This window comes from Euprymna scolopes, chromosome 35 (genome assembly GCF_053919585.1).
Source record: "Euprymna scolopes isolate OS-2025 chromosome 35, ASM5391958v1, whole genome shotgun sequence".
NCBI lineage: Eukaryota > Metazoa > Mollusca > Cephalopoda > Sepiida > Sepiolidae > Euprymna > Euprymna scolopes.
Window position 1 is genome coordinate 20,616,613 of NC_136516.1, and position 13,950 is coordinate 20,630,562.

General features: G+C 34.3%; 1 protein-coding gene across 4 annotated transcripts in view; it reads left to right on the top strand.

The window, feature by feature from the left end:
* LOC145259726 (protein virilizer homolog) overlaps nt 1-13,631 on the top strand; it is a 239,719-nt gene extending 226,088 nt beyond the window's left edge. For all 4 annotated transcript variants that reach the window (XM_080117416.1, XM_080117417.1, XM_080117418.1 and 1 more), the window contains exons 41-44: nt 263-389; nt 2,827-2,974; nt 8,215-8,481; nt 13,294-13,631. In XM_080117416.1, coding sequence (XP_079973542.1) covers nt 263-389; nt 2,827-2,974; nt 8,215-8,481; nt 13,294-13,357 — 606 coding nt within the window. In that variant the 3' untranslated portion in view covers nt 13,358-13,631. The remainder of the gene's footprint in view (nt 1-262; nt 390-2,826; nt 2,975-8,214; nt 8,482-13,293) is intronic.
* The last annotated feature ends 319 nt before the right edge of the window (nt 13,632-13,950 follow it).

Consider the following 13,950-nt stretch of genomic DNA (forward strand, 5'->3'; position numbering starts at 1 on the left):
TGAAGAAGTCACATCTAGTCGCTATGACCAAGATACTGACTTGGACGCTCAAAGGGTCACAAGGTGTCATTTTGAGATGGAAGTAGGAGTAATCTACTAAAACCAGATGGTGCCTGCCAAAATTGTTGAATTCATTTAAATATTTGAAAATAAAAAATAATGCTTGAATTGAAATGGACAAATTATTTTTTAGTTGTTGTGTGCGTAATATTGCATAAGAAATTCTTTGCTAATAGCTTTCCATGTTCATATTGTTTTGCAGTTTCCGTTGATTTTCCAAGAAATGGGACGTGGAAGAGGAAGAGGCTTCGATCGGAACCAAGGTTTCACCCGTGGTCGATTCTTCACTCCACCTGGAAATTATAGTCGTAGAAATGCTGGGCAATTTGGTAAGTAATGTTATTTCACAATTGTAACACCATTTTCCGCTACTGCAGCATGGCTGTGCATGGGGGGAAAAAAAAAATATGATGCCCACCTTTTTTTTTCTTTTTAATTTTTTTTTTTTTTACTACTACTACTACTACTACTACTACTACTACTATTATTATTATTATTATTATTTCATTCTTTCAGGGTGATTATTTTTTGCGTACAAATGAGTGATCACTTATGAAGTTCAGAAACAACTCTAGAATAAGGGTTAATGAATTGTCAGTTAAATGATGAAGAATATTATGAGAGGATTGAAAGAAAATTTTATGACTTATGAGAACAGTTTATGACAAATATGTTTTTTTTTTTCGGGGGAGAGGGGCTTATAGTTAACTTCTGGAATAACGTTACCGATATACAGATAAAAATAAGATAATTAGTCTTTTTTTATAGTCATCTACCTTACCATCTACAAAAGAGAAATTTTCCAAGATTCCTGATTAATGAATTACTAGAAAAGAAAATATTGGTGAGTTATCACGATTCCTAATAGAGAAAATACTAAACAACAGAAGCACTCCTAAAACAAAAAAAAAAAAAAAAATGGAAACATCTTAATACAAGTCACCAACCAGAAAGATGATCAAAATGGATAAATTCCACGAATACAAATGCAGTCTTCCCACATGAAAGACTGAATATATCTAAAGGAGTGATCCAAAGCTACGAGTTATCTCTAGTAATGGAAGAAGAAACAAAAACAGAACGGAAAAAACAAGTAGTGATCAACCACATACGTATAAATATAAAAGGGTGTGCGTGTGCAGTCAGCACCAACCCTATTCAGGGTTTAACTGGCTTCCTCCAAAGGCGAAAGTTTCATGGGAGTATGAAATTCACAAGTGGTCCCCAGTCGCATGTATATCCCCTGTTAGAGGAGATGACGACGTTAGGTTTTTGCAACTTTTTGCAGGGAGGTTTCGACATCCTCCTGCATACAGCACCTGGACTTCCCAAATTGGTCACCAATTTTAGTAATTACCAGGCTCAACGTTGCTTAACTTCGGTGATCTTACGGGAACGGGTGGTTCAACATGATTACGGCGTATAAAAGGATTCGGTAGGCTGATTGTGACAAATACATATATACTAGCTTTCGATTTCCCAACGATGCCAAAAGAAGTTAAAATTGGTTATTTAAGCGTAAAAGTAGAGAGGTATATATCAACTCGTCTAAGATGTTTTAATTGCCACAAGTATGGAAACCACAAGGAAACCTGCAGAGGAAAAAAAAAACATGTAGAAAGTGTGGGGATAGAAAGCCAGACCACTCGGAGGAAGAATGTACCAATGGATTAAAATATAAAAACATGAGAAAACCATCCTGCATACTCCAAAATATGTAAAAATGTAAACAAAAGAAAAAGACATTGCAAGCCTGTCTTTGTTTTATCATTATTTCCATGGCAAGTGCTCGTCTGAGCTCCAATCTCTGGTACCCCCCACCCTCGCCAATCTTTCGCAAAAAACACCCGTCTAGCTGAAGCCACTGTCAATAATTTTCCCCACTCTTTATCTGTGCCTAAATCAAAACGTAGATTCCATGAACAAAGCTTCTTTCTCAGAAGTGCACGCTTGTGGAACTCTCTTCCGTTTGCCTGTTTCCCACCTGACTACAACTTGGATGTCTTCAAGTCCAACATAAGCAAATTCCTGACCAACCGCCCCCTTAAGTAAGACACCTTATCGAATCTCCATTACTAACGATTACTACGATATTATCCCATTGATTACTGTATATGCAATAACCCTTATCCCCGAGTGGCTTCCGGGACTTGATAAGAGGTGACTCCCATGTAAAAGAAAAACAAAAGAAATAACGGTTGTAAAACGGATGTAACTTTCTTAAGAGCTAGGAAAAAAGATGGAACATATTTAAAAGATAGAACATATGCTGAAACAACAAAAAACACAGACCACATCAACACAATTAAAGAGCTAATAAATAAACTAATCTCATTAAACCATGAAGAATGGCCAAAATTCCAAAATAGCCGTGAAGAAAAATACCTTGGTTCAAATAAAACAATAGAAATAATAAACCAAAACAAAAAAGATAAGGATCCGCCTACAGCTGAAGCACTTAAAAATATATCACAGAAACTTGCAAAACAATAAAAAAAATTTTTAAAAATAGCAATAAAACGATAAATAAAGAACGTTCCAGGAAACAAGAAACTCAAACAATAAACACGCAAAATAGATTCCAAATATTAGAAAAGATGGAAACTGATAACAATACCTACAAAAACGAAAAACAAATCCAAAAAAGACAAGAAAATTGTTAGAAGGAAGAAACTATGAGTAGAATGCCTTCTGGCATTTATGGAGTTCAACAGTGTCTTCTAAATCTGTTATTGTTTTTTTTTTTTTTTTTTTTTTTTTTTTCAGGTCACAATACTAACAAGCCAGTGCTGTCATATTACCCACAGAACACACGAGGTGGGGGTGGTGGAAGTGGAGGTGGAGGTGGTCTTAATATTTATGGCAACAGAACAAGCCTGAATTTCAATAATCCACGCCAGTTCATTCGAGGAGGGTATGTGGTTCAGCTAATCAATTTCCAACAGAAAATAACTTTTAGTGTTTTTTATTTGTTTATTTTTTTATTTGTTTATTTTTTATTTGTTTATTTTTTTTGTGAAGTATTTTTTATTTGTTTATTTTTTTTTGTAAAGTATTTTTTTGTGTAAAGTATTTTTTTTGTGAAGTATTTTTTGTGAAGTATTTTTTGTGTGAAGTATTTTTTGTGAAGTATTTTTTGTGAAGTATTTTTTGTGAAGTATTTTTTGTGAAGTATTTTTTTGTTTATTTTTTTTGTGAAGTATTTTTTTGTGTGAAGTATTTTTTTGTGTGAAGTATTTTTTTGTGAAGTATTTTTTATTTGTTTGGTTTTTTTTGTGAAGTATTTTTTTTTGTGTGAAGTATTTTTTTTTTGTGTGAAGTATTTTTTTTGTGAAGTATTTTTTTGTGAAGTATTTTTTGTGAAGTATTTTTTGTGAAGTATTTTTTTTGTGTGAAGTATTTTTTTTTTGAACTATTTTTTTTGTGAAGTATTTTTATTTGTGAAGTATTTGTTTATTTTTTTGTGAAGTATTTATTTTTTTGTGAAGTATTTGTTTATTTTTTTGTGAAGTATTTGTTTATTTTTTTGTGAAGTAGTTTATTTTTTTTGTGAAGTATTTGTTTATTTTTTTTTATTATGTCGGTGTAATAATAAAGATTTTTGATGTTTAACTTCAAAAGATCATAACTCCTTTCAGAATAAACTTTATTAATCGAAATAAAAACCGTTAGAATCAACACATTTTTGTCAACGAGAAACAAGTTTATCTATTCCATTAGTATAGAAATCCAGAGTTCTGGAAGCGATGAAGTCATTGAAGACCGATTCAGCATCATCTCGGCTTTCGAAGTATTTTTTGTGCAGGAAGTTGTTGAGATGCTTGAAAAAGTGATAATGGGTGAGAGATCCAGTGAATATGGCGGATGAGGCAGTCTCTTAGCCCAATTTGCAGGATCAGTTGAACAACATGCAGGCAAACTATGTCAAGGAGGAGAATTGGTCTCTTCATTTCGACCAATCTCGAGCACATACGTTGGAGCTTCTTAATCGTTTCACCCGGAATCAAGAAACTGTGATGGATGAGACTGGCTGCAGACCACCAAACATTCACCATAGCCTTTTTTTGGTGCAATTTTGGCTTTAGGAAGTGATGTGGAGCTTCTCCGGCATCCAACATCCACTTTGTTGAACGTCAGCGGTTGTCATAGAGGATCCACTTCTCGTCACACTCCGCTCGAGAAATGGGACGTTTTGTTGCGTAGAAGGAGCGTAGAAGACACCTCAAAATGACAATTTTCTTTATTATCGTTCAATTCATGCGGCACCCATTTATTCAATTGTTTTGATTTCCCTTTTTGCTTTAAATGGCGAATGACTGTTGTGTGGTCGACCTTAAGTTCAACAGCAACATTTGGTTTTGCGAGGATTGGCTTCAATCAAGGCTTTCAAATGTTCATTATCAACCACAGTCGGCCGGCCGTAACTATCTTCATCTTCGAAGCTTTCCTCATCATTGCGAAATTTCTTGAACTACCGTTGTGCCACACATTTGTTAGTGGTTCCTGGATCAAATGCATCATTGATATATTGAACTGGAACAAGAAAATCGTGCGGATTTTAATTTTGTCCATACTGTTGAAAAGCCTGGAAAAAAATGATTGAAGAGACTGAGAATGGTAACGAATAACATGATTCAATTGAGCGAAAACCGCGCTTCAAAATAATATACGACATGGCTATATATACATATACATATACATATATATATATATATATATATATATATATAATATGGTATATATATATATATATATATATATATATATATATATATATATATATATCAATGAATATTAAAAGTAACATGTGAGAAAACGATATTGTTTTTGCACCAACCTAATATGTTTACTTGATTCCTTTTAGGGAAGTGGGGTAGTGTCATATCATCCCAAGCATTACTTTCTAGTGGGGGAGGTGCAGTATAGTATATGTTTGTCGTCATGATCCCATCCTCTCAGGTTTACCATGTTCCTTTTTTTTTTTTTGTGGGATAATGTCGCATGTGTTTTGAGTTCATAATTTCATCCTTCCAAGAATCACTTTCTACATTTTTATTTTTGTTGAGATAGGAGGGAGAATTTAGTGCTATTCACCCCAAAAAATAAATCGCAATATTTCACAAGAAAAATAATGTAAATATTGCTAAATTCTCATCCAAATCATTCATTTTCTATTACGTTTGAAACGATTTAAAACAAAAAAAAACTTCCACTATGGTAGGACAATTAATCAGAATTGGGAATCTAAAAACTCAGAACTTTTTGGGGATATTGGAATCAGAAAATTTTCAACCTAATTTCCAATTCCAAAAATGATTCTTTAAATTTTTTTTCTTTTAAACTCAAATTTTCCATTGCTAGTACTAATGATAAAACGTCATTGTTTTTAAAACAAACTAAATTTTATATTTTGATATAAGCATTGTTTAAATTGTAAAATAAAATAAGTATGAAATATGTTTGTAAGCCAAATTACAAAGCAATATTATGCAAAATAAACAAATATTTGTTTAAAATTAATATTTCGACAATATATGCCATTATCAGAATTTTATATATTTTTTGTTTTTTCTTCTTTGCCATAGTAGTAAATGGATTTGTTTATTTTACATAATATTGCCTTGTAATTTAGCTTACGTACATATTTTATTTTAAATTTTATATATCATAATAACATCAAAATAAGATGAAAATTTATTTTACTTGTGTAAAAGAAACTCCCCCCTGAAATTTGTATAAATAAAAATGCCATAAATACTTAAGATGAAAAGGGGATATGGGGGAATTTGAAAGGAAGATATTGTTTAGAAAACTTTGTAGACTTGTAGATAATTGTGTTTATCAGCTGTTTTCACTTGTAAAGTATTTAATTTCGGCTACTAGATAATTTTGGGTCATCAGGTACCTTCCTCTTGATGGCTTTTCTGCATATCGCTCCCCCCTCCCTTACTGACATGAGGCCCCATGATCTCATTTCAGTCAAATTAATATTTAACGGCTTAACATCTCCCATGTCATTTAACGGCTGAGTGACTCACATCTTCGTTGCCTTAAAATGTTCTCTTATAAAAAAAACCCTCTTTTTCTCATAAAGATAACCATGCAGTGAACACTTGATATATTACTGTAACAGAGCGTGTGTAAAAATAGCAGCAGCAGCCGAAAATCATGTATGCAAATTAGCAAGTGTGCACAAGCTTGCGTCACAGGAAAAATAGAGAATAAACACTCTAGATGATCGGCAGAGAAACAAAATGCGTGCCGAGCAAGATAAACGTTTGAAAATCACCGGTTTGGAGTGGTGACGACAGAGACTTTTAAGAAAAGCATATGTGTGAACAATGAGACTTTGGAAAAATAATGAAATGCGTTGTTTTGGAAGAACCACAAATAAATGCATTTCATTTGCATTTAAAAAAAATGCTGAATCAAATTGATTTTTATTTGTTTGTTCCTTTGCGACGGTACCAGACAGTGTGGGGTTCTGAGAGAGGCTTGAACTCTAGAGACATCGTTAAAATGTAACGGCCATGCTACGTTACATTACCATATTATATTCCTTTCTGCTCAGTCCCACATTATACATTGTTCGGTTATCTCTATGAGACATTTACTGCCTTTGACTCTTTTGCAGCCTTTAATTCCAAACTGGCCTCGAAGTTGATATAGAAAATATGCAAGGAAACCCCTTACTCCAATTTTAACTCGAATGATTACAACATAACCTTCACGGGTCGGCTCTCATTTTAGATTTTCATATTTTTCTATCTTGTAACGATGTTGTTTTTCTACCCGGTTCTCACACTTATGCAGCAAACAATTCAGCCAAGGTGTGTTATATGCTTGTTTATGACGATAGAATGATGTCTAGCCGTTACCCCTTTTCACTTATAATCTTCGGGTAATTGTAAACTTAAATCTTGTAAAACTCAGTATGTCTGTCTGTCTCTCCATTTTTTTTTTTTTTTTTTTTTTTTCAAACTGCATCTTTTTAGAGATGCGAGGTCGCAGAGCGGCACAAGGTGGGTCAAATGATTGCATTTTTTATGGACTATTTCTTTATCAAAATTGCAACTTGACAAATGTATGTTGACTTAGTTCCCTTGTATGCATGTGTATTTATATATATATTTATACGTTAACGTTAATTTATTTTTTAGCTATTTCATATCAAGCTGTTGATAGTTTAAATGGTAATGACTAAGACTGGAGCACTATATGTTTTGGTTTCAGTTTCGACTCTAGCTGATGGCATCCAAGTCATTTTTTTTTTTTAACTCCCTTGTTGCCATATCTGGGCAGGAGCTGCTAGAAGCAGCTTATCCTGCCTTGACAGAGTACAAAATAGACTTTGTAGCTTAGTGGGAGGTGCGCTTTTCTCTTCCCTGCAACCTCTTTTCCACAGAAGAGACGTTGCGAGCCTGTTTTTTTTTTTATCGTTATTTCCATGGCAAGTGCTCGTCTGAGCTTCAATCTATGTTCCCCCCTCGCCAATCTTTCACGATAAACACCCGTCTAGCTGAAACCACTGTCAATAATTTTCCCAATTCTTTATCTGTGCCTAAACTGAAATGTAGATTCCATGAAAAAAGCTTCTTTCTCAGAACCGCACGCCTGTAGAACTCTTTTCCATTTGCCTGTTTTCCAGCTGACTACAACTTGGTTGTCTTCAAGTCCAATGTAAACAAATTCTTCATGAACCGTCCCATTAAATAATCCAATTTACCAAATTTCTACTACTGACGATTACTAAGAAATTATCCCATTGACTACTGTACACTCGATAACCCTTATCTTCGAGTGGCCTCCGGGCCTTGATAAGTGGTGATTCCTTTGGGGAAAAAGAACAAACAAACAAACATTGGTTACAATAATCGATAGAGAATTGACTCTATAATAATATATACAAAATCCGCATAAATTAAATATCATATTTAAGCGTATTTTATAACCGGGCAATACCGGGTGCCCTGCTAATCTAAATATATACAACAAATACTGATTGAACAGATGATGAGGCGTCTATTAATAAACTGTACTTATAAAAATTTATAATAAATCTTTTTTTTTTGGTTCTATCTTTTTGTTGTTTCAGGTTACGGGTCATCTATTAATAATTTTTTTTTTTTTTTTTTTTTTTTTTTTTTTTTTCAGTATCGACAAGAGGACGACGGTTGACCGAAGGGCCGGACGAGATGGCCGCTTCTCGTTGCGCGGTGGCCGTGGTGGTGTAGGCGGAGGTGGTGCTGGTGGTGGAGGCCTACTGTCTGGTGCTGCAGGAGCCCTGGGTGGAGGAGGCGGTGGAGTTGGCGGTGGTGCTGGAGGAGGCGGAGGAGCTGGAGGAGCAAGTGCAACCGGCGGAGTAACTGGCGGTAGCAGTAGCCATTGGTTTGCAGCGAAAGCAAAGGAACCAGATATGAGGTGAACAAAACCGTTTTCGTCTTCAAATTGAGCATCTTCAAAGATTTCAAGTATACTAATATATTATCTATAAATATAAAAGTGAAAATGTGTGTATGTATGTATGTGTGTTTGTATGTCTCGCAAAAACTTTCCACATGGGTTACGGATTTTCGCCAGATCGGTATCATTTTAAACTTCCAACCTGCGCACAACAAATATCGAAATATTGGCCAAAAACGTTAATTTTTTTCACCCTGAAATCATCACTTTTCTACAGGGGAGAGGAGGGGGCCAGCAAAAACCCTCCTCTCATGACAAATTCGCTTCTACGCATGCATCATATGACATCATAACCTGATTTACTTTAAATATTTAAAAAAGCGACACAATTTCGTGGACGTCGTCTTAGCTCAGTTGCTTAGAGTGCGGCCTCATTATCTAAAGGTTTTGGGTTCGAATCGTGGTGTGAGATGTCTTTTTTTTTCTTTTCTTTTTTTTCAATTTTTAAAATTTTAATATTGAAGTAAGGTTATTTAAGCCATTTTTCACGTGTTTTTCAGATTTTTTAACGTTCGTTTTTCTGTTTTTTTTATTTCGCTTATTCTTAGGTTTTCATTCAGATTTTTTAAAGAAGTTTTAACGTTCGTTTTTCTGTTTTCTTTTTTTGTTTTTCCGATTTTTACATTTAACATCATTCGTTTGCCTTATGTTAGTTTTGTTTGTGTTTTTTTTTTAATATTTACTTCGCTTATTCTTGTTTTGATTAACACCCCCCACCCCTGCCCAAGCACACACACCTCCAAAAACCCGGGCAACGCCGGGTATTCCCTGTTAGTATATATATAAAAGTGAAGGTGTGTGTGTGTACATTTTCCTACGCAATAACTCTGTCAATTTTTAGTCTACAGACTCGAAATTTGATATACAGGGTACTGAGATTTGGGAAAGTCTTTGGAATCTGTTTTCAGCCAGAAATTTGACTGTTAAGGGGTCAAAGTTTAACGATTTGACCTTTGAGAACTCTACCAAACTCTTCCACCAATTTTGGGTCTAAACACTTGAAATTTTAGATATAGGCTCCTTGAACATGGATCTAACTTAATAACTTGACTTGAGCCCAAAACAATAAATGTTAAGGGGTCATAATAGGGGTCAAAGTTTAAAAAAAAAAATTTACAATTAAATCACAAAAGTCTATATTCCAAATTTCAAGATGTCCATTTTACAATTCCTTTAAGACATGCACAATTCTTGACAGCACCTGTTTTGTAGCGCAAAATCATTAATTTAATTATTATATCAATCAATGTATTTATTCTGCCCTTAACTCTTCAGAAGAAAAAGCACCTATCAATTCATTAAAAGAGAAAATAAGTGCATATAGGCATGATTACAAAATCTGAAAACTGGAAGAGAAGTTACAATCACCGTAAATATTTCTTTTCTTACGTCATGTTTGAATTTTTAAGCAAAGTCGCTAAAATTTAAATTCCCGTATTAATAAATTGATTAACTTCTCTCCGAATTTTCGGATTTTGTAATCATGCTCGCGTCAAGGTTCTTGATGAGTGTGGCAATATCAGAAACAGATACATGGATGTCGCTCAAGATTATTTTCGGTCTTTTGAGGAAATTCGGAAGGTAGGTGGCACCGATCGTATAGGGTCGAGTTTGCTGCAAAGTTCTTGGCAAGGAGTTTGGCTTTCTCAGCTGCTGAAAAAATCACATCAGGCCCGTTGATAATGGTCAGGATAGAGGATGTACATTCGTTCAGAACCTTGTTTGTGATTTGCCAAAACTCATGAGAGCCAAGTTTCTGTTCTTCTACTTTGGACTTGATAGACTGATGCTTATGACTCTCTCGTATTTTGTATCATCCTTTTGCAATGATTGTTGTATTTTAAGTCCTAAACGTAACTTGGTTTGGCTTTGCATGAAACATTTGTCAAGTTACAGTGAATTATTTTGAATTTCATCAAGTAAAAATGAATAGAGAATTGGAAGTCAAGAATTATTTCCTTACAAATGAGCTTGGGGAACTCTCATCTGACTGACTGTTTTCCTCCTAATTATAACCTTGATCTTTACAAGACTAATGCCAACATTTTCCATCTTTGCCATAATCATCTTTCATTCTTGTTAGCTCCTTACATCAAATGGCTTTTTTTCTAACACGATAAAGGTGAAGAGGAAGGGAAAAAAAGAAGAAAAAAAAAATTCAAATTAGGTGAAACTACACATAGTAAATTAGTAATAAAAACAGTAAAACGACAGAGAACAAATCAATCAATAAGTAGGATGCACAGGAAGAACAACCCTGACGATGGTCAATCGAGACCGAAAACGTTCGGTAAACTAGGGGACTTTATAAGAACTTTGGATCCCACAACAAAATGTTACTTGTACGAAAACAAGAAAAATCCAAAAGAAAAATCATAAAAAGAAGAACGAAGATCCTCTTCAATAAAATATGCGCGAAGATATATATATATATATATATATATACTAGATTTTTTAATGTTAAAAATGGGCAAAAGTTGTAACCCATTGATTTAGAATGAATGCTTTGTCAAATTTCTAAAATAAATTTGGTATTGTAGTAAGTAATCCATCAAATGGATACCATAATGCTTTGTTCACTGCACTTTATAAGAATATTCCACCCACACAAAAATTGCAGACAAATTGCTCAGTAGTTTTGGAGAAAAGTGAAACGGACAGGCAGAGTAATATATATATATATATATATATATATATATATATATATATATATATATATATATATGGAAATGTTTCTTCAATTATATTTCACCTTTTATTTATACCAATCCTTCAATTTATGAAGCTCAATTTAATTACAGAGCATATAACAAATAAATGACAAAAGATTATATTCCAAATTTCAAGATGTTGACCATCTTACCATTTATTCCTTTAAATACGTTGACATGCACAATTCTCGATAGCACCTGTTTTGTAACGCAAAATCATTTATTACATCAATCAATGAATTTATTCTGCCCTTAACTCATCAGAAGAAAAACCACTTATCAATTTTAAAAGAAAATAAATGCATATGGGAATTGATTACAAAATCCAAAAAATTGGGAGATAAATTACCTTTTCTCCTTTTATTCGCCATCTTTTAAAAGAATAAATGGTAAGATGGTCAACATCTTGAAATTTGGAATATAGACTTTTGTTATATACATATAATTTTAGTAGATGATTTACAAAGTCAGAAACATTCAATGCTGTCAAGACTAAGCCTCTTTTGTTTAATGACTATAAGAAACCTTCTCAACCACTAATAGTCATGGCTAATGATACATTACCTGAAAGTACTTCGGTCAGACTCCTTGGCTTAACTTTCACGGGGAACATGAGTTGGAACAGATATATTGAGGGCATTGCTAAGGCTGCTGCAAAGAAGGTGGGCTCTCTCCCTATCGTGCTAGAAAGTAGATTCCATGAGCAAAGCTTCTTTCTTAGAACCGCACGCCAGTGGAACTCTCTGCCGCTTGCCTGTTTCCCACCTGACTACAACTTGGACATCTTCAAGTCCAACATAAACAAACTCCTGACAAACCGTCCCCTTAAGTAAGACACTCTATCAAAAACCCCAATACTAATGATTACTACAATACTATCTCATTGATTACTGTAAACACAATAACCCTTATCCCTGAGTGGTCTTCGCACCTTGATAAGTGGTGACCTCCATGTAGTAAAAAAAAAAAAAAAAAAAGTTACGCCTGAAAGTATCCAGTACCTCTACAAGGCCTCCATTCACCCATGTATGGAGTATTGTTGTCACATTTGGGCTGATGCATTTGCTACTAGTCTCTGCCTCTTGGACGGGGTTCAGAAGAGAATCACCAACTTAATCACTGTCCTATCAACGAAATGTTGCATCCCTCTTCCTGTTTTACAAGTATTTTAATCGTAGGTGCTCCAACAGAATTACAAGCCCATGTACCCCCTCAACATAAATACCCCCCAACAAATCCGACAAGCAGCAAAATTCCACCCCTACACAGTAGAAATCCTCAGATGTAAAAAAGCCACCTTTGCTAGAACTGCTAGACTTTGGAACTCCCTTCCAGGTTCCTGCTTCCCTGACAGTACTGATATGCAGAAGTTCAAGTGTAATGTAAACAGACATCTTGCTGCTCAACTCCCTACATAATACCCCTACAAATAGACTCCTACTTTAAAGAGACACTATGCCTTGTTTGGTGTGAAAATGCAATAAAAAAAAAAAATATTTTACCAATTAAAATTTCAGGATTGATCAGCCACGTGCATGAGCGTTCCCAATTTATTTGTATTATTTGGATTCATCGGATTACTGTTCTCCACTTGAGTGTGATTTTCACAACGGTTTGGTCAATGTAACCTCCGACCTTTTTCAGGTGTATCTTGTCGAACTTGGGAATTTGGACGAAATTTCGAGCGGAACCCTTTATTTACTTCACGGGGGTAGCGTGCTCAATGTGGCCGACCGAAAAATACAATTGCGAATTACTTAGGACTTCTCCAGTCATGGCTGACAGAACAAGAGCATGTTAACCCCCGTGAAGTAAATAAAGGGTTCCGCTCGAAATTCCGTCCAAATTCCCAAGTTCGACAAGTTACACCTGAAGAAGATCGGAGGTTATATTGACGGAAACATTGTGAAAAATGACACTCAAGATGAAAACAGTAATCCGATGAATCCAAATAACCAATCTTCATCTAAAAAATTCAGAAACGTCAAATCCCAATCAAATATTTCTTTTTATTCAATCGTGTTCAATGTTTTATTTTATTCTGGATTTTCTCTTTCAGATTCCAACCGACTTTTAGAGGACGACGAGATACAAATCGGCATTTCCGGTCTTTTACGAAATGACTTACAAAAATTTCCTTTTAAAATTTTTTTTTTTTTTTTTTTTTTTTTTGGTTGCTAAGAACTTCATCTGAAAATGAAGGATTGGTTTTGCGAAAAAATTCCATTTTCATCAGACATTAAATTCTTTTCAACCTTTGACGCAAAAACTGTCTTTTAGAAAAATGAATCTGACTGCAAAGAAATGGTTTCAAAAAAAAAAAAAAAAAAAAGCCGCCTACACATGCATATATTCGTTGTATTTCATTTTAATGCAAATAAATCTGATATCATTTCAGTTTTTGGTTGAACTTTCATTTTTTTTCGATTCAACTCCTGTTCTTTTAATCAAAAGTTTACATTTTCAGATGAACACAATTTGGATTTTTCAGACGATGATTCGCATCTTGAGTCTTGTTTTCATGTCTTAGTCGATGTAACTTCAGGTGTATCCTTTTGAACTACGGGAATTTGCACAGAATTTCAAACGGGCACTCAGCATAACAACTAAAGTACTAGGTAAGGGACACTCTTCTGGTGGTTGAAGGTTCAATCTTCAGTGTGGTTGATACTAAGAATACAATTGCGAATTACGTACGACTTTTACTCATGGCTGA